The sequence below is a fragment of the Abrus precatorius genome, unplaced genomic scaffold (assembly GCF_003935025.1).
Source record: "Abrus precatorius isolate BTA unplaced genomic scaffold, Abrus_2018 Scaffold2, whole genome shotgun sequence".
Taxonomy (NCBI): Eukaryota; Viridiplantae; Streptophyta; class Magnoliopsida; order Fabales; family Fabaceae; genus Abrus; species Abrus precatorius.
This window is the reverse complement of record NW_020874362.1, coordinates 11,515,160-11,542,262: the sequence shown is the minus strand read 5'-3', so window position 1 is coordinate 11,542,262 and position 27,103 is coordinate 11,515,160. Positions and strand designations below refer to the sequence as shown.

At 38.9% G+C, this 27,103-nt stretch overlaps 1 protein-coding gene across 1 annotated transcript in view; it reads right to left on the bottom strand.

Annotated features, from left to right (window-relative positions):
• LOC113858177 (protein PHYLLO, chloroplastic) overlaps positions 1–27,103 on the bottom strand; it is a 55,411-nt gene that overhangs the window by 15,319 nt on the left and 12,989 nt on the right. The window contains exons 7-14 of the mRNA XM_027490686.1: positions 16,522–16,626; positions 16,262–16,456; positions 12,220–12,318; positions 10,814–11,380; positions 10,427–10,651; positions 9,847–10,146; positions 1,025–1,092; positions 604–762 (exon numbers count right to left, since the gene is read on the bottom strand). Of these exons, the coding sequence (XP_027346487.1) occupies positions 604–762; positions 1,025–1,092; positions 9,847–10,146; positions 10,427–10,651; positions 10,814–11,380; positions 12,220–12,318; positions 16,262–16,456; positions 16,522–16,626 (1,718 nt within the window). The remainder of the gene's footprint in view (positions 1–603; positions 763–1,024; positions 1,093–9,846; positions 10,147–10,426; positions 10,652–10,813; positions 11,381–12,219; positions 12,319–16,261; positions 16,457–16,521; positions 16,627–27,103) is intronic.

Here is a 27,103-nt window from a genome sequence, read left to right as displayed (position 1 = left end):
AATTGGGCAAAATATTTAAGTTCAAACAGAATACATAATGCATATTTACTTGCTGTTATACATTACAGAATTTCTGCTATTGCTATGCTGACACCTATTACAAGATCAGGATAGTATTAATTCGTCAGGTAATATTAAACAAGTAACAGTGAAAATCTCATGTTAATACTGCCCTTCTTGTATTGTAACAACAACCCACTACTGCAATGTTTCAAGATCAAATTAGAAAAGACCATACCAACTCTCCATTCATGAGTATAAAGTTGAAATAGACATCCCAGTAACTGCCGTAGCACAAGAGCAAAGTAAACACAATGCAACAACAATCAAGCCTTATCTCACTAGGTAATGTCGGTTACATGGATCACACAACACAACTGAGCTCGGTCAAAAACCAAATTTTCAGACTTAATGTAAACACTATTCAAATTTGATGTCTCCCATTTTTTTCTACCAAACAGAATAAAGTATCAAACAACTTAATGGCATCAGTTACATAATAAGCAACCAGAGAAAGAGAAGGATATACCATAAAGAAAACAGAAATATCAATAAGACAAAAGCATCTTTCACATAATTCTTGCCCAATATTTAGATTCATACCCATGTGCCATGCATAGCGCACGAATCGAAATGTTATGAGCGGTGTAAAAATATTGATGCAGTATACAGGGTTCAACTTTATCTGCCAAAGGGAGAAAACTGAAAATTGCACCTCCATGATTATTAACCACAAGAATTGTCATTGGTTTCCGCAATTTCCTAAAAGTTGAAATATTTTTAGAATGTTAGCTGTGGAACATGCAAGTATAAGCAGCCATAGTATAGCCTTATTGACCAATAAGTATGTTCAGAGAGATATGTGACAAAATGTGAATAAATATGTGTGTTTGAATTCAAAAGTAGAGCATATATTTATATTAGGAGTCATAAATACAAGGGTAATAATTATTGCTAAGATATTATGTTATTAGCTATCAAGTAATCTGTTATTATAACCCAATATTCGGTAGATATTTCCTACCTCTGGTTCAAAATTGTCAAACCATTTGTATCATGCAGTAAAGAGATATCTCCAATTACACAAAAGACCTGAAGAAATAATGAAATTGAAAGAGACAATGTTACAAAAGAGAAAGGAAAATACTGAATCAAAAAATAAATGGAGAAAACAATTTTCAAAGACACCAAAATGAAAAAACAAATAAAGTTGACGAGAAAGTTGTTGGTTGCAAGTGGGTGTACACTGTCAAGTATCACTCAAATGGCACCCTTGATTAGTACAAGACGAGACTGATTGCAAAAGGATACACCCAAACTTATGGAATTGATTATGAAGAAACTTTTGCACTGGTCGCAAAGATGAACACTGTCAGGATCATTCTTTCATTAGCAGCACATCTTGGATGGGAACTACACTAGTATGATGTTAAAAAAGCTTTTCTACATAGAGACTTGGAGGAATAGGTGTATATGGATATCCCACCTAAGTATGGTCCGAGTGATGGTGAAAACAAGGCATGTAGACTGAAGAAGGCTCTCTATGGACTTAAATGCAAGGTTTGGATGATTCACTCATGCATAAAACACTGAAAAAGTGGCAAGCTAAACATTTTGTTAGTGTATGTGGATGACATGATCATTGCATGTGATGATGAAGTAAAACTCAGCAATTGAAGGAAGAACTAGCCGCTCAGTTTAGAATGAAAGACTTGGGAAAACCGAAGTACTTTCTTGGAATTGAGTTTTCGAGACAAGGTATTTTGATTTCAAAAAAAAAAAAGTATGTTCTTGATCTCCTCAAGGAAACAGGGAAAGTTGGTTGTAAGGCCATCAAATCACCTATAGAACATAATCACAGAATCAGAAACAATGAGGAGCCCACCTATGTAAAAAACACAGTATCAGAGACTTGTGGGAAAGCTTATCTAGCACATACTAGGCCTGACATCGCTTATGCTGTTAGGATGGTCAACCAGTTTATGCGTGACACTAGAGAGAGATATTTACAAGCTGTCAACAAGATTCTTCAATATCTGAAAGAAAGTCCAAGAAGAGGGTTGCTATTTAAGAAAGAAGAAATGTTATCCATTGAAATGTACATTGGTGCAGATTATGTGGGATCGGTCATTCATAGAAGGTCTATCCCAGGATATTGCATGTTTTTGGGAGGGAATTTGTTAATAGTGCACTACAGTGGCGCTATCGTGCCAGCGGGGCATAGCATGACCGTCGGCCTCCATGATGCAGGGCATTTGTCACGTTGCGGCAGTTGCAGGGGTTTGAAGCCAGGATAGGAGCAGTTCGCATGCGCTATTGCGCAATTTTGTGAGAGTATAAAAACCCTATTCTGTTTTTCCTAAAATAGTGTGTTTTGATTAATATTAAGGATAGAAAGATCATTTACTACCCTTTATAAAACCTATATCAAATTAATTTCATCTTCTTTGCATGCTCCTCTTTGCACGAAAAGTCAGGGCCTTAGTGGTTTCTCACTAGCTCACTCATTCCATTTCACTAGCAAAATAAGTTTTTCCGACGTCTTCTCTGTTTTTCTGTTCAACAGAGAAATCAGCTTTACTGGATTCTCCTCCGTTTTTCTGTTCACTAATCACTCTTGCTTCAAGCTCTATTTTTCTCTTCATCTTCTGCTTTGCTGTTCAAGCTCTATTTTGATGTTCATGCTCTGGTTTTTTCTCTCCACTATCCTTTTCTGTTCATGATTTCATGCCTTTTTTTGCTGAAAGAGATAAAGCATTGCTTTTCTAAAAGTGCTAAAGCTCTATTTTTCTGTTCATCCTCTGCTTGAAATGATATCGTTTGAAAACATTTCCCTGTGGGGCCACCACTCATAGGTGTATTTTTTTTTCAGAAAACATGTCTCCGGTTTCTGATATTTTTTTGCCACTACTGTTCACTCCACCAGCGACTTTTCTGAATGCACTAGTCAATCTCCAACGACTTTCCAGCAGCACTGTTCACACCCCCGGCGTGCTTTTTTTACTGGCTTACCACCACCACTGGTGTTGCCCCCCTTTGTGCAACCCAACCCAACCCCGTGGTCACTTTCTCCATTTGAGTTTCAACTGCTGCTTTTACCTTGTTTTGCCACTATTTGGTTGCATTTCTCTCTCTTCTAAGCTGGCCCATGGCGACTCCAGGTCCTCCTAAACTTGAAGCTTCGATATTCACACTGCTCTGCTGTCTACTGACAAGCTGGATGGTAATAACTATGATTCTGGGGCCTCTGACACATGGATGTAGTTGCAGCTCGAAAACTTGATGGCACTATGTCAACCTATTTGAGAGACTCCACAATCTATCAAGACCACTACTTTCTCCTTCCCTATTTGTCTCCATACTTTCCAAGAATTTCTGGAAATAAGTCCTGCAATGGCAAACATGAACAACTGCAGTATTCTCTGGCTGTCCTGCACATCATCTTCCCTATTCCTTTCCTCCAATAATTCCTCAGGTTCCCAAGATGTATCTCATCTACCAGCAACATGTGTAATTGCTTATTTCTACACACATGGTTGGGCCCAAACTTGTCATCACAATGGAAACATAACCCTTTTCACAACTTTTCTTGCATTTCTTCCTCAGATAATGTTTTGATTGCAGCACCCCTACTTCGAGTTCACCCCATGTTACTGCCTCTACTGCTCAAAGTTTCAGAAGACTACCCCTTTCCCTTCGTACTAGCAACTGCTGAGGTTGGGTACCCTACCTCTCTCGAATAGCTTCTAGTTGCAGAAAAAGGTCTGTACAGGCTAGCAGGTCTACTTCCTGTCTGTGTCCCTATTTTTCCCCCAGTCTGATCTTTTCTTCTGTTAAGAGAAAATAAAACTAAAGAGCATTGAGTGAATCCGTGTGTCTCAACTACACACCAGAGCATATATTTATATTAGGAGTATTGATACAAGGATTAAGTACAGAGATATTATGGTTACTTACAAGAATATTATTTCGCTAAATGCAGCATATCATTTCCCTAATTACAGCATTACTATAATTACATGTTTCCATATTTGCATATTTCTAACACTCCCCCTAAAGCTTGAGCATATAGATCATATGCACCAAGTTTATCACATATGTAACTAATTCGAGGACCTCTCAAAGACTTAGTAAAAACATTTGCCAGTTGGTCATTTGAATTGACAAAGCTTGTGGTAATGTCCCCCGATAAGATCTTCTCACGAATGAAGTGGCAATCGATCTCAATGTGCTTTGTCCTATCATGAAATACCGAATTTGAGACAAAATGCAAGGTTGCTTGGTTATCACAAACAAATGTCATTTGTGTAATCTCCCCAAATCTCAGTTCTTTGAAAAGTTTCAGCCCCATAAGTCCACATGTGGCTAAAGCCATGGCTCGATATTCTGCTTCCGCACTTGATCGAGCAACTACACTTTGCTTCTTACTTTTCCAAGAAATCAAATTCTCTCCAATAAGAATGCAATAACCAAAAGTAGATCTTCTATTAACAGGAGAACCTGCCCATTCTACATCAGAGCAACCTACAATCTGAGCATGACCCTTGTCCTCATACACGAGTCCTTTTCCTGGGGCTTCTTTGATATATTTTAAGATGTGAATCAATGCGTCCCAGTGTCCTTTACAGGGAGAATTAAGAAATTGACTTACCACACTGACTGCATAAGAGATGTCTGGACGAGTCACATTAAGATAGTTTAGCTTCCCAACCAATCTCCATATTTCTCTGGGTCCGAAAGAGGCTTCCCTTAACTTGGCAGAAGTTTAGAATTAGGATCTATAGGAGTATCCACAGGTTTAGCACTCATCAAACCTGTTTCCTCTAAGATACCCAATGCGTACTTCCTTTAGGAAATAACAATACCATTCGTAGATTGTCACCACTATTCCCAAGAAGTATCAAAATCTGCCAAGATCTTGTCTAAAAATGGTGACATAGGTGTTGCTTTATTTGTGTAATGTCATGATGATCACTACTAATAATAACAATGTTGTCGACATAAACAATCAAGTAAATGCATCCTGTGGGTGAATGGCGGTAGAAAATTGAATGATCTGCTTCACTCTGAGTCATCCTGCAAAACCATGCCCTAGGAGACTGTTTAAGGCCTTACAAGGATTTTTGAAGACGACAGACTAATCCGGAAGACTCCCCTTAAACAACAAAACCAAGAGGTTGCTCCAAATAGACTTCCTCAGTGAGATCACCATGAAGAAAAAAATTCTTGATGTCAAGCTGATAAAGAGGTCAATAGCGAATGGCAGCCATGGACAAGAATAAGCGAACAGAGGCCATTTTGGCCACTAGAGAGAAAGTGCCACCATAATCCAAGCCAAAGATTTGGGTATAACCTTTGACGACAAAGCAAGCTTTAAGGCGATCAACACGCCCATCAAGTCCAAACTTAACTGTGTAAACCCATCGGCATCCAACAACTAATTTGCCCGCTAGTAGGGGAGCTAGGTCCCCAGTTCCACTGTTCTGAAGTGCACTCATCTCATCAAACATAGCTTGACGCCAACCAAGATGTGAAAGAGCTTCATCTGGATGTTTAGGAATAGAAACAGAAGACAAAGACGAAAGGCACATATAATGGAAGGAAGATAAACGATGATATGATAAAGCAACATAATGAGGAGATGGATTATGAGTGGAACGTATACCTTTACAAAGAGCAATAAGAAGATCAGTCTCAGAAGGCAAGGCCAGAATAAGTGAATAATTTGGAGTCAGTAGTGAGTCAGATGGGGTCCCTTCATTGGCTAGTGGTAGCACAGGAGATGGGTGGGGCCGGCGGAGATAAACCTGTAAAGGATGCAAAGGAGGAGCATCTGGAGGAGAGTCATCTGGTAGAAGTGGTGTCTCTGGGGGTTGAAAAACAACAGGAACAGGTGGGAGAGATGTGACAGACTGAGAAGGTGTTGGAGAAGAGTCAGACCCAAAGTAAGGAACAGGCTCAAAGTAAGTAACATCAGTTGAGATAAGATAGCATTTAAGGATGGAAGAGTAACACTTATAACCTTTTTGAGATCGACTGTAACCAAAGAAGATACATTTGTGAGCATGAGGCAAAAGTTTGTCAACCCTGGACTAAGATTATGAACAAAGCATGTTGACCCAAAAACACGAGGAGATAAAGGATGAAAGGACTGGTGAGGAAACAAGACAAAGTGTGGTACCTAGTTATTAAGAGTAGAAGAAGGCATACGATTGATAAGATAACAGGTTGTAAGGACAGCATCGGCCCAAAATTGATGAGGAACATTACCATGAAAAAGGAGAATCCGAGTAGTCTCAATAAGATGTCTATTCTTCCTTTCAGCAACCCCATTTTGTTAAGGGGTATGTGCACAAGAGGTTTGATGAAGAGTGTCATTGGAAGCCATAAATGATTGAAAAGATTGAGACAAATATTCTTTTGCATTATCACTACGTAAAATACGAATGGGAACACCAAATTGACTTTTAATTTCATGGTAAAAGAACTTAAAAATAGAGAATAAGTCAAAAAGATTTTTCATTAAAAACAACTAAGTACAACGAGAATAATCGTCAATGAAGGTAACAAAATACTTAAACCCTAAGGTAGACATAGTACAACTAGGACCCAAACATCTGAATGGACCAAACAAAAAGGAGACGCAGCTCGTTTATTGACACAATTATGAAAACTACGAATATGTTTTCCTAATTGACATAACTCATAAGACAAAGTAGATAATGTGGAGAGACGCGGCACCATTTGCTGGAGCTTCTGAAGACTAGGGTGACCCAACTAAGCATGAAGAAGGAGAGGAGAATTCACCACCGATCCAACATGAGCCGAGGGATGAAGTTGATATAATCCATGTGACTCACATCCAGTGCCAATCATCCGTCCCAAAATCTAGTCCTGTGTAAAAATACAGAGCCTTTAGTGAAAGAAACCACACAGTCAAGAAAACGAGTAAGACGACTTATAGAGAGAAGATTAAAAGGAGACCCAAGAATATATAAGACACTATTGATAAAAAGTGATGAAAGGGGATGAACAATACTAAGGCCCTGAGACTGTGTTTGAGACCCGTCAGCCAGAATAACAGAAGGTAAATAAGCAAAGGTAGATAGAGAAGAAAAAATAAACTTATTACTAGTAATGTGATCAGTAGTGCCAGAGTCGAGGACCCATGGACCAAGAGAGGTAGAGTGAGATATACCAGCAAAAGAATTACCCGTATGTGCAACAAAAGCAGTGAAAGTAGAGGTCTGGCGATCCTCATACCACTTGAGAAATTGGAAAGGATAGCAGGAGGCGCCTAAGAAGCAGACGGCAAAGTGGTAGTTTCAGGCAGTGGTAGTGGAGCAGCCTAGACAGCATTCACAGTATGAGGGGGACGACCATGGAGAGCAAAGCACTGGTCTATGATGTGACCAAATTTATGACAATGGTCACACTTGGGACGACCTTTACTAGGTTTGCGGGGGCGACTATGGTCACTATTCTGAGAGACCAAAGCAGCGGGATCAATGTGTACAAGAGGCACATCCGGGTCAAAAGAAGACCTGGGCGGTATACGAAGTAAGGTGGACCAAGCAGAATTCATAGTAGGAACAGTAGGAGAGCCCAAAATCTGATCCCGAACCAGAGTAATCAATAGGTACCCGATACAAGGCTAATAGCATAAAGAAGGTCTTTCGTTGGTCCAATTCCTTTGCACGGGTATCAGCGGGAGGCAAGAGTTCATTAAAGTTATGAAGAACACCACTGACCTTGCCCAAATATTCAAACATTGTTCCATCAAGACGGCGAAGATCAATGACACTCGTGAGATCTTGACAAACCCCATAAAGACGCTGAGTGTCATTGGTATAGAGTTCCTTAGCCTGTAGCCAAACAGTCTCACAAGTCTCATCAGAACGAAAAATTTGCCGCAAAGAAGGATGAATGGTGGACTTGATGCTGCAAAGCTGGACATCGATCTTACTCCACTTTTCACGGTCAGCAGTATCCACAGAGTCTTCCTTGGTCGTAAGGTGGTCCACATAGCCTTGGCCCTTAAGCCAAAGTTTGATGTCGAAGGCCCAAGAATCATAGTTGCAGCCGTCAAGCTTCTCCGTATAGAATGAGGTAGTAATATAATTAGTAAAATGGATGCATCAGCTTTGGAAGTAGCAGAACTAACCATGGATTGCAACGAGGAGAGAGAAAACACCTACAACAGAAAAAAAAAAATAGAAACAACCTGGTAGAGGCTCAAAAGGAAAAAACTGAGGGCAGATTCAGAACCAGTAGAGCAAGAGGAGTCTGGGGGTATAATCGCCGTCTGGAAAATTCGTCGGAACAGTACACTGCGATGAACAGTAACATTAGAACAATGTCGCCAGAACAGAACAGAGACCAGAAATTGGAAGGAAAACACGATTTCTGGAAAAAAAAAGTTCAACTGATGAGCAGTGGGCCCACTGAAAATACACGAAATAGGATTACTCTTTCGCTGGCTCTTTGATACCATGTGAAGAGAAAATAAAACGAAAAAGCATTGAGTGAATCCGTGTGTCTCAACTACACACCGGAGCATATATTTATATTCGGAGTATTGATACAAGGATTAATTACATAGATATTATGGTTACCTAATTATCATAATTACAAGAATATTATTTCCCTAAATGCAGCATATCATCTCCCTAATTACTGCATTACTATAATTACATGTTTTTATATTTGCATATTTCTAACATCTTCCACCATTTGAGCCTTTGTCATCAAATCTGCCAAGTTGTTTGGTTCATGTTCACCTCTGCCTTGATGTCATCTTGTAATCCATTCAAGAATATTGCCACCAAATAATCTTGCTCCATCCCCTTCAAGAACCCTGCATACAGCTCAAATTGTTCAATATGTTCCCTCCAGAGTGCCTCCTTGTCTCAACCAAAGCAGAATTTCGAATGGGTTTCTCATCATAGTGTGTTGGAACTGCCTTATCACAGCTACCTTGAATGATTCCCACGTTGGATTAGGGTTGCAAGATTCCAACCATTGAAACCAATTCAGAGCCTTTCCCTCCAAGGCTACCATCACTGCTTGTATCCGGTCTTCCTGCAATACGATCTCTCCAATTGTTTGTCCACCCATATGCCTCTTCCCCATAAAAATGGCTATATCAAGTTTGCGCCAACAAGAACTGTGATCTTGTTGTTGTTGTCCATTCTCCGACCCCCTATTTGACTCAACATCCATATCACCTTTGCCTACATGTTTCTGTCCCTGAGACAGTCTCCCAACTAGATCTGCAAGGTTCCTGATCATGTCTTCCATTTTCTTTCCTTTTTTAGTTGCTGCATTTATAGGAGAATTATGTTGCCCTAATTTCCAGGGCTAGATTAATTATACAGATCTGATTTCTTTCCTCTATTTATACTCCTTCATTGTACCAAATTTGCATCAGTGAAATATAATTCACTTTTCTGCAATATTTCTTTATTTTATCTACTTAATTGGGTGGGTTTAGATGGTTGAATTGCAAATGTTTAGCATATGGAAACAATTTCTTTTTACAACTTGACAAAAGTCGAGTACTTGTGGGCCTGTCATTTAGGCCCCCACCCCCACCTCAAATTTCCCACACAACCCTCAATGGGATTAACCAATCTTCTTATTATTTATGCCAAATTAGTACTGCAGCATTGGACATACTTTGAACTCTTTATTTCCTACAAGACATACTACTCAATCAAAATTACATATTGTAATAAGAGAAAAACCCTATTTTAAACTCTATATTCCTACAAGAGACAGTTAAGTACAGCAACCAGCAGCTAATATATTCATGAAATGGGTTGTTCTGAAAATATAAGCAGTTACCTTTTTGTTGCATCCTACAGAAAAACCAATGGCTGTGCTCAGTAACCCATCAATACCACTTGCACCCCTGTTAGCAGCCACCCTCATCAAGTTGATTGGCAGGTCTGAATTTAACATGAATGATGAAACACTATTGTGTATGGACCAACTACATCCATACATATTTGCATCACGAATAGGCATACTGTTACCGAGAAAAAGAGCAGACTCAGAGGAAAGAGCTTTGGACATCACATGTGCAACATAAGGTTCAGTTAGCGAACACTCAGCAGTAATTTGAAATTGTATCTGCCATTCAACCTACAAATTAAAATGTTATTAGTGAAATTTTACTACGAAATGACTATAGTTGTATCCAATACGAAGAAATTATTATTAGACAAACAGAAACCTCAAAGCGTAGTTATCTAATGCCATTCCAGCAACATTTTAATGGAAAAGATTGCCAACTATAGACATGCTTTCAAATGATATCAGACAACTGGATAGATACCACAGGAATACATCAGACTAAATGTAAAAGAGAAAATTGCTAACATTATCATAACAAGAAGTGACTTTTCATTACAGGAATTAATACCATTTTACTCAACAATTGAAGGGAAGTGCTCCACATGCTCCTTGTATGTGGAACGACAGCCTTAAGTATACAGCCCACAAATTCAAAAATGGAAGTTTGTATCCGATGAGTTACAATATGTGATGGATCATGACGATGTGGATGCTTGTCAACCATAATATATGAAAAAGGAGCACACTCCTCAAGAACTTGGTAGATTCTTTTGCTAGTTATCCTGCTTCCTATCTGTTCCGAATTAAAACAAGCAGGACAGGAACAAGTGGAAAAGGTATAACTATCAAATCAAAAAATGAATATATGCAAAAAAAGAGAAATTTTAAATAGAAAATACAAATTATAGAAGAAAATAGATGGGGAATTGGGTAAAGATCCATGAATAAGTGGTACCTGAATAACCACATCAATCTGTAACCAGTCCTTGACAGAATCTGAGGGAAGAGCATGATCAAGATTATCAACAAATATGAAATTCCGATCAATTTCAGGAAAAGAAGTTAAAAGCTTTCTCAATCGCAACCCTGACAAGATATCTGCCACAACAGGCCACTGGAGGTGTTTAGCCAAAAGCAAAGCAGCCCACATCTCATCCTCAGTATGGATAGCACCAAATAATAGAAGACTATTTTTGGCTCTTAGAATCAGGTTTAAAACTTCAACCATTTCTCCAGGAGCATTTATACAAGTATGAGACAATTGCATATGAATATACTTGGTAAATGGTTCAGCATTAGTCATCCAGTAGTCTAATCCCTTTAAAAAGCTTCTTGACCATTTGCAGGGATTGCCTTCCAAAGGCTCTCTGAAAGGGCAGTTTATGTGCACAGGACCACACGGTGAACTTGTTGCCCAATGTACAGCAGAATCAAGAGTAGTAAGTACCATCTTTGCAGGAATTTCATCTGTGGGTGTAGGGAGATTAAAGAAAAATCTCACAAAAGAACCAAAATGATTCACCTGATATGAAAATTGAATGTGTAGCTTGAGTAACCAAGAAACATGGATATAAAGATCCCTACATTCCAAACGACTAATATACTTGCCAGTGCAACTAACTATATTCTCATTAAAAAAACTTAGACTCACCAATTTAATGCAGCAAATACAGTGATGAATTTTACTTTTGTAACATATATAGAAACAAAATAGGGCCCATTTTGCAAGAACGGCAAGGTGGCTACTTTGTGAGCAACTTGCAACAGGTACAAATCACTAAACTGCCTGTTTGCTCACAAGGCAAGGGAGTGTATTCAGACTCTCCCCAAAACCCCACGCTTAACACTTCCCTTTTTGTAATTTTTCCAAACAATAAATAAGAACAGAAAGCATTCTATAATTTACACAAACCAATAAGAAAAGTCCAAGCATAAGCACACATCTTAATATATGATATAAAATAATTCATATGGCTTCACTTAACATCTTAAGCTTTTGGAATCTTTCATCATGACATGGCACTGAAAGTTTTATGGGCAAGTGGTCTAAAATTTATCCTTGTTGCCCCCATTATTCTAATAAAAAGTTGAATTTCAGCACGAGGTAGAAGGGCTTGTGCATTATCGACACTTCCAAGCCCAAAGGGCTCAAGAAAGAAGGGGCATGTTAAAAATATAATATAAAAACCATTTATGCATATTCAATTAACAACATATACTATTAAGATAAAATATATCAATAAATCATTTTGAAGTGGGGTTAAAGAAAGGCGGCCATTTCATATGTTCTTATCTTCTATCCACATTCTATGTTGTATATCTACCTGTACCATAATATTAAAGAACATTGATGGTTTTAACCTGATCAATAGCTTGGTTTGCCCCACAATCCAGAAGCTCTGGAGGTCGATCTGCTGTAAGCAAAATAAGTGGCACAAAATCTTGACTTGCCTCCACAACCTGCACATTTTATAGCCACCTAAAGTGATCAAAATATTTTTGCATCTTAAGAAACTGGAGCTAGATATCCCTTTGTTGAAAATCTACAACTCAAATTGATGGAAGTAAGAGTAAAACAAGTGGGAGTAATAAAGGAAGCAGAGCAACCAGTTGAACAGATTCTTGAAAATCGAAAATTAATTATTTCATAAAAATTTATAATGCATGTAATAGTGACAGCACACAGAATGATAACTGATAGACCCTTGGAATTTGATACAGATTAATTACTTGATCCAAGCCCTGCAAGACCCCAATTATGGTAAGTATATTCTAGAAAAAAGAGAATACCATCTACCAGTGTGGCAGTAGTTAGGAATCTGGTATTCTGTTAGGAGGGAATCTGGTTTATAAGGGAATAGGGGAGAGGAAAGAAAGTACGTATGCTGTGAATTTGAGAGAAAGGAACAGGAGGAGGTGTGGTCAGGGCTTCTGATTGAAAGAAATTGCTGTTGTAAGAATTGTGGCTCTGGTGAGGTGACTTGAAGTTGAATGACAGTAATAAGTAATTTGTACAATATTTATACACAAAAGGGAGCTATTTACGGAAACTAAATCACGAACCAAATAATAGGCAACTATACAGCTAATAATATCTCAACACTCCCCTCAAGTTGGAGCATATATATCATATGCATCCAGTTTGTTACATATTTACATTATACTAGGGCCGCGTAAAGACTTTGTAAAAATATCTGCCAACCAATCTTTAGAGCAAACAAACAAAGGAAGTCTTGATGATGCCAAAGAGAATCTTTCCCCCAATAAAATGGCAATCCACCTCGATATATTTTGCTTTCTCACGAAACACTAGAGTGGAGAAAGGTGACACATAAGCTCAATAGGACCAACCTCACAAAAATGCAACTACTGAAGTAAATGTTGCAGCACAGTGGCTCACATGTAGTGTGAGCCAATGCACGATACTTAGCCTTTGTACTTGACCTAGAAACAACACTTTGCTTTTTATTTTTCCATGAGACAAGATTACCTCCCATGAAAAAATAGCATGAAGTGGACCGCCTCTCTCCTACATTTCCTGCCCAATCTGCATCTGAGCATCCAACAATATTAGGGTGCCCCTTATCAGTGTAAACAAGTTCCTTTCCAAGTGATCCTTTAATGTAAGAATTCGGACAACAGCATGGCAATGACACTCACAAGGAGAGTTAAGGAATTGACTTACAACTCTGACAGGGAACGATATATCAAGTTGAAGATAGTTTAAAGAAATTAATTAGTACTACTTATACCAACAAAATGTATTTACTTTTCAGTAGCCTATCACTTAAGAATTCCAAGGTTAATCGTGCTTAACTTGGAGCAATTATAGGATGAATCCTCGGAAGTTCTTACGAAATGTATGAGTGAGGACATAACACATTTAAAAAACTTGTGTTGATTTGTGGGGACAATGTCAATCTTGAATAAGCGGCCAAGCATTACAAGAGTTCACACACACAAAAGGAATGCAATTGAAACAAGGAGATTCCATTAATTAAAGTGATTTGGAATGAAACCGACAATGGATATCCACTAGGGAACATGAGCATGTAACATTAAAAAGGGAGAGGATTAACTGAGAAATGTTCAAAGTGTTGAATACTTTATCATGCATCATGAACATGATATTGAGATGATTTTTTATGCAACAATTTGGCACAGTTGTGGAATGCTATGTGTTCAGGTTCTAGGTAGACCTTGAGAGTGGCTTAGGGGGGGAGAAGGGGATGACTCAATGGTACAGAATAGCTCACTGTGACCAGGTCACACCACTCTCCCAAGATCAAACTCGGTCTCCTACTCAGAGGTGTCCATCGACCTAGACCATGGTCCAACCATGTCCTCGTCATCACTCCCTATCCATCCAAGAATCAAGGGTGGAACGACAAGGTGGAAACGACGATAAAGTCTCAGCATAAAGATCTCAGCATCAGCATCGTCAATAAAGTGGCACTCCCAACCCCCTCGTTCACAGGCCATATTCCCCCGGTCACTAACCCATGATAAGAGCACTCACGCATGATAGGGTCATAAATCCATAGGTCCTCTTCAAAGGGTAAGATCAAAATCTTCACTCGGTCGCAACTCATATGTATACACATTACAACATCCAAAATGGAAGAAACGAAAGAAAATACAAAAAGCACAAGGGTGAATCCACACAACTAACACACAAGTCACATTCACAATAATTCACAAACAGGGGTCAACCGTGTCACTAATAATCATCAGCAAGATATATAATCGCACACATAATTTAATACAAACATACATAATAAAGAAATTCATAAGAAACTTGTATCATGCATCATAAGACATGTATCTTTGTATTAAGTTATGTGTGATTATGTCTCCTTGACAATTATTAGTGACATAGTTGATTGTGAGCTTGTTTCTAAATTGCTATGTGAATGTGACTTGTGTGTTATTGTGTTGTGGACCCCTTCATGCTTTTGTATTTTCTTTCTTTTTGAATGTTTATTTGTGATGTGTTTACAGATGAGTCACAACCGGCTAAAGTTCTAGATCCTACCCTCCCAAGAGAAAATGTAGATCTATGACCCTAGCACGCATGAGGGCTCTTAGCATAGGTTGAGAACATTGTGCTATAAATGCACATTTATCAAGTCCAAAGTGAGGAGTCTCACAGAACAGATCCATAGTCCTTATGAAGGCCGTGAAGGATAAACACCATGTACATATTATCAAGCTTGCAACATCTTTTGGAGATCATCACTAACAAGCATTAATTTACGCTCTTCATTGGTGGACTGGCCCAGTTCAAATATGAGTGTAAATCATTATCAGTCATTTGGAGGGTTGTCAAGCCACGAACAAGCTCATACAACCTTTGGATGTCATTAGCACATTCAATGGACTGCCACAGCAAGGAGAAAAGCTGATAATCTGCCCACTACCATTCATTCCTCACTTCTTTACCAATCTCTTAAGCCTTCATAGTAAGGTGATCAAAGAGTCCTTGGCCTAAGAACCATAAGTCAACAGCACTAGACCAGTCCAGATAATTCTTACCATTCAGCTTGTTTATAGTAATTACGGAAAAATCAAAGAATGCAAAAGAGATCAATTCTTTTTTAGAACTCAACTTTGGAGTCATCCTTTGGGAGTATGTCAAACATGGGAGCTTCTACCATGAGGAGAGGCGTTGAGGAGAAAAGTCGAAGACTCTCTTGAAAGAACACAGAACTAGATCAGAACTTCATCGAACAAAATATTGCCCAAAGAATGTCAATGAACAGTGGCAAAGAACAGCCAAACAGCAACTAAGACTGTGACCCACAATTTAGAAGCGATCAAAAACAAACTGGGGAGCCAAGACGAACCAGAAGAGACAGACGTTGACAGTCTAAAGTGGATAGGGCAGCACATGGATCTCACACGCTGGGTGCTGGTGAGCCTGCAACAACAGCACATGAGCGCATGTGGAGAGGTTTCAGTGACAGCACTTGGCAGAGAGACCAATTGGCAGCTTCTGAACTGGACAGTGGTGTTACATTAGACACCCAACACCTGAGATGAAAACAAGTCAGCCTCCTTGACTGCAGCTGAGCACAAAAAACTAGGGTTTCTCTTATACCAAATTGAAGTTGAATGAGAGTAATATTTTTCATTTATTTCTGAGTAATTTTTACAGTATTTATATACAAAAGTGACAACCTCAATCCCTAAAGTTTAGGGATTTGGATTCAGCTATTTACGGTAACTAAATAACAAACCAAACAATAGGCAACTATACAGCTAATAATATCTCAACAAGGGGCATTAAGTAGTGAACTGAGTGTAATTCTCTCTCTTTTAACAAGAATCTCTATTTTCAGCGTGGTATTCTATCAATAACAAACCAAACCACTAGAACTAAATCAATATTAATGGAACTTACAGCCGGAAGAAGGTTGGAAACGGCAGTGCCTGATGATGTTATGACTACTGCTGGAATGCTAGATCCTTTTCCATATCCCACAGCATGAAATGCAAGTGAACGCTCATCAAGGCATGAAATGCATGTGATTAATTTGTGACTTGCAGCAGCAACAGCAAGTGGGGAAGATCTAGATCCAGGAGCAATGCAGAAATACTAATAGAAACAATAAATAAGAATCATATTTCTCAAGGTGAAGAATAGATTTATAATCATCTCACCATCAAACCAAGTCTGGTGCACTCTTCAACAATAAGTGTTGCCCATACAGCGTTGAAGTTTGGACTTCCATTCAGTGAGTGCGATAATTCACTGGTATGATCCAACTGAGAATATATGGGAGAACAAACTTCAGCCAAATTTACTCAGTCTAGCATTATTAAAATAAATCCTCAATTCACTTCACAGTAAGATAAAAAATAAAACTGACATAGCATTACAAAGCAACCAGAAATAACATGGCTATTGAATAATTTTCTTGTTTTCTCTATCGTAAAGAAATCTAATTATCCATCAGCTTAAGGCATTTGCCAACCTTCAAAAGTGGAGCCTGTTTTTTAGATTTAGACCATACAGTTATCATTTCAATTTCAAATATCGATCTAGTTCTTAAGAAAATTGAATTTGAGATAGAATTTGTTCTTTAAAACCCAACAATATAAAGCACAAACTCATCTCACTGTTTGAAGCATCATAGTGTAAGACGTTTCTGACATCAACACCTCCCTGACACTTGATTGACTAGTCTTAGACATTCCCCATGAATTGTCCAATTATAAAATTATTTTTTGTCAGCTCAGATACTTTAGCTGGCACTTCAATATGGATAGGACACAAACTAGTATTATTATTAAAAATATTTATTTTTTTAACTTTTAGAAAAGTTAGTTCAAAGGATAATGTAAAACATTAAAAAGTAATTTCTTTTACTTTTCTTTTAAGGCTTCACTAACAAAGGAAAAATATAATAGTTAGAGTTGAAAATAAGTGTGAAGGAATTAAAATATTATTTTCTGATATTGAATGCTGTACAGGGTCTATACATTTTATAGGGAGCAAATATGTCTAAATAAGTAAATAATAAATTACAAGGAGAATAAAAATAAATCAAATCTGCTCCTAAGAAAAGGAAATAAATCTGTGATGAATAGAAATAATCTCCTAAATTTATGCCTGTTTACAACACTCCCCCTCAAGCTGGTGAGTGGATATCATTTCCCAGCTTGCAAGTAAGATGCTGAAGTCACTTAGTTGATAGGCCTTTAGTTAGAGCATCTGCTAGTTGGTGTTCAAAAGGAACATAAGTAGTCATTACCAAGCCACTGTCCAACTTTTCTTTGATAAAATGCCAATGTATCTCAATATGTTTAGTCCTGTCATGCTGAACTAGGTTGTGTGCAACACTAATGGCTGACTTATTATCACATAATAGTCTCATGGGAACCTCATACTTTACTTTGAGGTCATCTATTATGATCTTCATCCATAACAACTCACAGACCCCTTGACCCATAATAGCTCTTAACTCCACCTCTGCACTTGACCTTGCAACAACATTTTGCTTCTTACTCCTCCATGCAACCAAGTTTCCCCCCAAAAACATGCAGTACCCAGTTGTGGATCTCTTATCAACTATTGACCCTGCATAATCAGCATCGGTGTATACTTCCATAGCGAGCTTTCCCTCCTTCTTAAACAATAGTCCTCCTCCTGGGTTTGACTTTAAGTATTGGAGTATTTTATTCACAGCTTGCAAGTGCCTTTCTCGTGAATCATGCATGAACTAGCTAATGACACTAACTGCATAGGCTATATCTGTTCTTGTGTGGGCTAAATAAATGAGTTTTCCCACCAATCTCTGATATTGGACCCTTTCCACCTTTGGGCTCTCCTCATCACTTCCAATTCTGTGGTTTTGCTCGATAGGTGCTCTGGTGGTCTTGCATCCCAACTTGTCAGTCTCTTTGAGGAGATCGAGAACATATTTCCTTGGGAGATAAAGATGCCTTGTTTGGAGTAGGCAACTTCTATCCTAAGGAAGTACTTCAGCTTTTGTAGGTCCTTCATTTCAAACTGAGCAGTTAATTTTTCCCTTAGAGCCTGTCTTTCAAGCTCATCATCACCTGCAATAACCATATCGTCTATATATACCAAAAGAAGTGTAAGTTTTCTTTCTTGGGAATGTTTAATAAAAAGAGTATGGTCACCTTGACTCTACCTGTATCCCAAGGAAATCATAGTTTGGACGAGTCTCCCAAACCAAGCATGAGGAGACTGCTTGAGGCCATACAAGGCCTTTTTTAACCTGCACACCTTATTCCTTCCATCAATGGGGTCATAGCCTGGTGGGATCTCCATATAGACTTCTTCCTCCAAGTCTCCATGCAGAAAGGCATTTTTAATCATCAACTGATGTAGCTCCCAACCAAAATGAGCTGCTAAGGAGAGAATGATCCTCACTGTATTCATCTTTGCCACTGGTGCAAACGTCTCATCATAATCAATCCCATAGGTCTGACTGTATCCCTTTGCAACAAGTCTTGCCTTGTACCAATCTAGAGTGCCATCTAACCGATACTTCACAGTATATATCCACCTGCATCCCACAGACTTGTCCTTGGGTTTTTCAACAATCTCCTAAGTCATATTCTTCTCTAATGCACTGATTTCTTCATTCATGGCTCAAATCCAATTCTCATCCTTTAAGGCTTCTTGTACTGAAGTAGGGGTTCTGACATAATCAATAGCTGAAACAAAGCTTTGATGCTATACAGAAAGGTGTTAAGTGGACACAAACTGAGATATGGGATACTTAGCACAAGATCTTTTTCCTTTTCGCAAGGCTATGGGCAAGTCGAAAGATTCAAGGGTTTGAGTACTTACCTCCGGCTTGGACTGTTGAAGTTGCTTTTGGACCAGGCCGAGTTTTTGTCTTCTCTCATATTTGACACTATAAAATTTATCTTCATCATTGTGTGCTGGTTCAGGATCCTTATCCCTATCAAGGATAGTATTGTCATCAACAACTGTAGGTGAAGGCATCAAATTTTGCATAAGAGGGATAGATGACATAAGAGGGACAGATGACAACTGAATGGACTCAGCTTCTAGATTATACTCCCCCTGAAGTTGAGGACTACTATAAAAAGACTCTTTCATGAAAGGTGACATACATGGAGACAGACTCGACAACTTTGAGGATGATAACGTTTATATCCCTTTTTGTCTGGAGCATAACCTATGAAGATACATTTGATAGCGCAAGGATCTAATTTTCCCCAATGAGGACCATGAACATGGACAAATGCAGAACATCCAAAGACACGACACTGAAGGCTAGTCATGACAAAAACAGAAGGAAAGAAAGTAGTTATGACTCATGAGTTAAACAGGCTAATACCATTTAGAATATGAGAAGGTAATTTGTTTATCAGATAGGTGGCAGTTAAGACAGCTTCTCCCGAATACGACTTAGGCACAAACATTTGAAAGAGTAATGTTCTAGCAACTTCAAGAAGATGGCGGTTTTTCCTTTCAACAACCCCATTTTGTTGTATAGTATATACACAAGTCAATTCATGAACAACACGATTATCTGTTAGAAACTTGAAGAAGTTCTGATTCACATACTCCTTCCCATTATCGGATCGTATTCTTTTAATTGATCTCCCAAACTAGGTTTGGATCATCCAATAAAACTTCACAAATAATTGCAAGACCACAGACTTATCTTTCATCAAAAATATCCATGTAGTGCAGTGCATGTACAATCATCCATAAACGAGACAAACCACCTTGCACCAAAAACATTAGGAGTAGAAGCAGGCCCCCATACATCAGAATGGACAAGATCAAAAGGTTAACTACTTTTATTATTACTAGGAAGAAAAGTGGTACGATGGTGTTTGGCAAACTGATAAATATCACAATTAAAAGACTCAACAAACTCTTTGGTAAACAAATGGGGAGACAAACACTTAAGAACATTAACAGTAGGATGTTCAAGACGCCTGTGTTGAAGCCAAATTTGAGAAGTTAAGGATCCTGAACTGCTCTGGTGACAGAAACTGAATGTTTTCTGCTTGATATTGCTCTTACTCTCTTCAAGCCTCACATAATTCAACCCGTCCCATTCCTCAGCAACTTCAATTGTCCTCCCCGTGACAAGATCCTAAAGACACAATGGGAGTGGAAAAAGGTCACTGCACACTTTAAGTCTTTGGCTAGTTTGTGAATTGATACAAAATTATTGGAGAGTTTAGGAACATGAAGCACGTTTTTTGAATGAAAGGAAGGTTGAAGTTGAATGACACCACATCCAGTAACTGCTATATGGGAACCATTAGCAACAGTTATGTGGTATTTGTTAGGAAGCTTGGTGTACGATGAGAAGTTTGAGGGATATGGTGTCATGTGATCAGTAGCACCAAAGTCAATGATCCAGAGTTTTCTAGCACAAGAAGCTAGAATTCTTACCTGTCATAGTAAGAGAACAAGTTCCAAAGGCTTACTCAATGAATTCATGAGCCCGTAGACGTTCCAATTCAGCCTTGTTAAATGCCGGGACGCTTACTCAAGGACTTTCTCCTTACCATGAAGTTTGAAACAGGTTTCCTTAGTGTGGCCCAACTTCTTACAATGTGTGCACCAACGATCATCCCTATTAAATCTTGCAGGGGCCTTTTCAAAATAGGAGGATCCTTTAATGGGAGCCTTTCCAGAGGCTAGAGCTAAGCCATCTATGGATTTTTCATCCAGCATAACTGCCCTGCGGCTATCTTCAGCCCAAACAGTCTTATCTCCGAGAGAGAAGGGAGTTTTTCCTTGCCTAGAATCTGAAATCTAATAGGATCATATTCAGAATTTAGGCCAGAAAGATCCGCACTTTTTGAACAAACTATATCAATGTAGCAGTATCCTCCTTGCACTTCATTACCAAATTCTAATATTGATCCAATTCAATCCACAATCCAGTCAACATCTCATAATAGTCAGTTACTGATAGAGACCCCTACTTAGTGTTGAAGATTTTATTCTCCAGCTCATAACAAGCTGAGATATTTTGTTTCATGGAGTAGGTCTATCCCAAGTTCTCCCAAATCTCCCGAGCAATGGAGAAGAACATGTACTTTCGGCTAATCTCCGGAATCATAGTGCCATAACCAAGTCATAATATGAGAGTCTTCATCATCCCAAGTCTCATAATGCAGGTCAGTCTTGTCGGGGGGTTTTCCTTCAATATGGCTCAACTTCTTACGTCCCTTAAGAGTGGTGTGGATGAGTTGGGGTCTACTAGAGGTAATTATGTCCATCAAGGCAGAATGTTCCCTGTAGAATAGGAAGGTCAATATGGTTCAAGTCAAGAACCAAGGATGCAGCAGTGCCCGTAATGCTCGTTTGGTTCAAGGCAGGAACTAAGGGTGCAACAGTGCCCATAGTGCTTGTTTGTTCTCCTGACATAGTGGACCTGCGAAAAACTGTTTTTTATTTTCTTGAATTTGTGAATGATACATTGGGAGATATATACAGAATGATCGTGACAGAATTAGGGACATTAATCTAGCCTAGAAATCAGGGAAATTGATCTCCCCTTAAAAGCTAATTCTAAATAAGGCAAATGCAAAATTACAGCTGACAATTATTACACAGAATCCCTGATGAGCTGTACAAGGCAGAATATTAGGAAAATTTGTTGATTCTGTGCCAATCTTCAACACTCCCCCTCAATTTGGGTGGTAGATGTCTATCATGCCCAGATTGGATCTTATATTCTCGTATATATTCCTTGGTAGGGCTTTTGTTAAGATGTCTGCTGTTTGCTGGCATGATGGAACATGATTGACACTTATAACTTCCTGATCAATTTTCTCCTTAATAGAATGTCTATCAATTTCCACATGCTTTGTCCTATCATGATGAACTGAATTCTTCGCAATGCTTATGGCAGCCTTGTTATCACATAATATCTTCATGGTGTAGTTGGTAGGAATTTTGATTTCATCCAACATTTGCTTAAGCCATATTCCTTCACAAATACCTTGTGCCATAACTCGGAATTCAGCGTCAGCACTACTCCTAGCCACAACAGATTGTTTCTTGCTTCTCCAAGTTACTATGTTACCCCATATAAATGTGCAATATCCTGAAGTTGATTTTCTGTCTTCTAAACATCCTGCCCAATATGAGTCAGTATAGACTTCAATACCTCTGTTTGAATTCTTCTGGAAATAGAGCCCTCGGCTTGGTGTACCTTTAAGGTATTAGAGGATTCTGTTTACATTTCTCATGTCATATTCTGTTGGGTTTGCCATATAGCGACTAGCCATGCTCGCAGCAAAGCCAATGTCTAGGCCCAGTATGAGTTAAATAGATCAGCTTTCCAACTAGACTTTGATCTCTATCTTTGTCAGTTGGTACACCCTCCTTTTCACTCCTTTTGGCTGGTTCTATGGGAGTATTGGCTGTTTTGCATCCAAACATCCTTGTTTCTTGAAGTAAATCCAAAGTGTGCTTCCATTGAGAAACTGAAATACCATTCTTTGTTCGAGCAATTTCCATCCCTAGAAAATACTTGAGCTGGCCTAGGTCCTTTGACTTCAAATTCCTTGGCTAGGAGACTCTTTAGATGCTTGATTTGATCATAATCATCACCTATAATAACGATATCATCAACATACACAATGAATAAAGCTCTCTTTCCATCCACAGAGTGCTTGGCAAACATAGTATGGTCTGTTTGGCATTGAACAAACCCATCTTGTCTGACAACTTTTGTTAGCCTATCAAACCACACCCTTGGGGACTGGTTGAGGCCATATTAGGACTTACGGAGCCTGCATACCATGTCTTGGGTGCTGGATGACTCAAATCGTGGAGGTATTTGCATATATACCTCCTCTTCTAACTCCCCATTTAGGAAAGCATTTTTTATGTCTAGTTGGTGTGGAGGCCATTCTAGGTTTACTGCCAGAGATAATAGGACTCGAACCGAATTGAGCTTGGCAACAAGTGCGACGTCTCTTCATAATCTATTCCATATGATTGTGTAAAACCCTTTGCAACTAACCATGCCTTGTACCTGTTTATATTGCCATCAGCATTATATTTGATTGAGAATATCCACTAGCATCCCACTGCCCTCTTCCCTTTTGGAATAGTGGTTTTTCCCATGTGCCATTTTTTACAAGTGCTTGAATTTTTTCTTTTACAGCTGCTGCCCATTCAGGGATTTGTAGAGCTTCTTGAATATTTCTTGGAGTTTTTACGCTGTCAATGGCTGCTATAAAGGACCTGTAACTTTGTGACAATTTTCCAATAGGAAACAAATCTCTCGATAGGGTGTTTAGTTCTCACCCCTTAACTCTTAGCAATGGGAATAAAAGTAGCTGATGTGCTTATATCAATAGGTCCAGGGTTAGGAAAAGAATTACCTGTGGGAACTTCATTTCCTGAAGCCTGGTTGGATTCATGGTTTTGCACTGGAGTTGTGCTTGACTCTACATCCTTCCTCCTTGTCCTCTTATAAACCTTCCAGTTACCTGTAACAACTTCTGCTGCCCTTTCAGCTAGTTTAGGTAAAGGTTTAGCTGTTTGTGAGTCACGGTTCTGGTCTGGTATAGTTTTAGCTGCTGGTTGAGTGTATGGTACGGTTTCATCTACTGCTGGTTGAGTGTTAGAGGTTTGATCTGGTAGGATTTGTGCCGATTCGATTAGCTCAAGAACCAAAGGTTGGTATTCTGAATTTTGAGTTGGATGTGGTTGCTCCCCCTGAATATCAACTTTGGGGTAATAGGGCTGACTTTCAAGGAAGGTTACATCCATGGTGTGATAAAAATTTTTAGTATGAAAGTAACACCTGTACCCTTTTTGGTGAGTAGAGTAACCGAGGAAGATGCATTTGATGGATTTTGGGTCCAATTTGCTACGATGAGGGTTGAGGTTATAGACAAAAGCTGAACATCCAAACACTTTGAATGGAATAGAAGAGAAAATTTTGTTGGTTGGGAAGAAGGTTTGAAGTGTAGAGAAGGGGGTCTTGAAGTCAAGGACCCGTGAAGGTATTCTATTTATGAGGTAAGTTGCTGAAAGGACGGCTTCTCCCCAAAACTGTTTTGGAACATTTGAGGCTAACATGATTGATCTAGTCACTTCCAAAAGGTGTCTATTCTTTCATACCGCAACTCCATTCTGTTGGGGGGTGTCCACACAAGAACTTTGGTGAACAATTCCAACCTTTTGAAGATATGAATTAAGAGCAAGGTTGTAGTACTCACGACCATTGTCAATTCTAAGCACTTGAATCCTGCTTTGGAATTGTGTTTGTATCATGTTGTGGAACGTTTCAAATATCCTCCCCACTTCAGATTTTTCCTTCATTAGGAACACCCAGGTGATATGTGTGTGTGATCATCAATAAAGGTGACAAACCATCTCGAGCCAGTAAATTTCTGAACTCGTGACCGTCCCCATACATCACTATGAATTAGTGAAAAAGGTTTGGATGGTTGATAGGGTTGGGGGGATAATGGCTGCATGTATATTTAGACAACTAGCAAATTTCACACTGAATAAGTTCCTTCTTTTTATTGAAGAATGAGGGAAACATCTTTTCCAAGTACATAAAATTTGGGTGGCCTAATCTATAGTGCCACAACATGATAGAATTGTCACTACTAGAAGGTGGTGTTGCCACATAAGAATGTCTCTTAAGTTCTTCTGGTTTGTCAACTTGAAGGAGGTAGAGTCCAGCACACTCTTCAGCATTGGCAATTGTCTTCCCCGACTCCAAAATCTGAAATTCACACTGATTAGGGAAGAATTTAGTAACACATTTCAAATCTCTGGTAATCTTGCTGAGGGACAGCAAGTTACAATCAAGTTTAGGCACATACAGAACTGAGTCAAGTGTAATAGTTTGTGTGCTAATAATTGATCCTTTACCCATGACCTTAGAATGTGTACCATCAGCTATCTGAACAGTATAGTTATATGGACAGGGAGAATAACTACTAAAAAAGTAAGATCTCCAGTCATGTGATCTGAAGCTCCTGAGTCAATGATCCATGACTTTGTTCTTTCTTTACTAGTGTTTAGAGCATGTAAAAAATTACCTCTTTGAGCCACTACAGCAGTACCACCTTTTTCTGCAGCTAACCTAGACTGCTGAAACTGTTTTAGAAGAGCTTCCACTTGTTTCTGAAGAACCTCCATTTGACTGAATGGAGATAAATTAGAATTTACCTCAGCCTCTTGATGGTTGATAGCTGTGTTGCCTTTGCCTTCCTTGCTTTTGAACTGCTTGACTTCTGGAGGTTTTCCATGTATGATCCAACATGTTTCCTTGGTGTGGCCTGGCCTCTTTTGCAATGATCACACTAGTGACGAGTTTTCTTTGGTGGTGGTCGAGGCTGGTTTCCTCTTGCTGCCATTGCAGAGCTCTCAATGGATGGAGATGAGATGGATGTTCCCAGCATGAGTTTCCGTCAGCTTTCTTCCCTTCTTACTTTTGAGAAGACTTCCCGAATTTTGGGAAGTGGTTTGGTTCCAAGGATCCTTCCACGAACTTTATCTAGATCCTGGTTTAGTCCCAGTAGGAACTTGTAAATCCTATCTTTTTCCACCAGCTCCTTATACTTCTTATCCTCTGTACAACACCATGTAACTTCTTCATATATGTCTAGCTGCTGCCAATGCCTATAGAGTATGTTAAAGTACTCAGCAACAGAGGACTCTCCTTGTCGAAGATCATGGAGTATGCTTTTTATCTCAACCACAACATATGTGTTGTCCATGTTTGAGTACATCTCCTTCACTGCATTCCATATGTCTTTTGCAGTGTCATAGAACATGAAATTTTCACGAATTTCATTTGTCATGGTGTTGAGCAGCCATGACATTACTTGACTGTTCTCAAGCTTCCATTTTTGAAGTTTTGTGTCCCTTCCTCAGGGCACTTCGAATCTCTTGTGATGTAGCCTTCTCTTCCTTTCCCTTGGAGGAAGATCTTGACTGACCTTACCCATTGGGTATAGTTTTGACCATTCTGTTTATGGCCAGTGATGAGATGTGTAAGCCCATTGTGTGAGCTGGTTAGAGATGATCCTCCAGCGTGGGCGATTCATCAGATTTGGTTTCCACCATGGCTTGGCGGCAGCTAGGGTTAAGGATGGTTCAGATCATGCTCTGAACCATGCGGAAAACTTTTTTTATTTTCTTGAATTTGTGAATGATACATTGGGGATATTAATCTAGCCTAGAAATCAGGGAAATTGATCTTCCCATAAAAGCTAATTCTAAATAAGGCAAATGAAAAATTACAGCTAACAATTATTACACAGAATCCCTAATGAACTGTACAAGGAAGTGTTTACCGGCCAGCAGTGGCGGACAGCAACGGTGAACAAGAGAACGGACACTCTGAAGGTGCGTTGGGGTGCGATGAAGGCAACCCACAGCTTAACGGCAATGAAGGCAACTAAGATTCAAGAGCCGCCATGCAGAAGCTGAGCCCCCAAGATCGGGAGCTCTAATACCAAGTCGAAAATAAGTGTGAAGGAATTAAAATATTATTTTCTGATATTGAATGCTGTACAGGGTCTATACATTTTATAGGGAGCTAATCTGTCTAAATAAGGAAATAATAAATTACAAGGAGGATAAAAATAAATCAAATTTGTCCCTAAGAAAAGAAAATAAATCTGTGATGAATAGAAATAATCTCCTAAATTTACGCCTATTTACAACAGTTAGTATAATAGTATGTTGATCTCAGAAGAATATGCGTATTTTTTGATAGATATAATT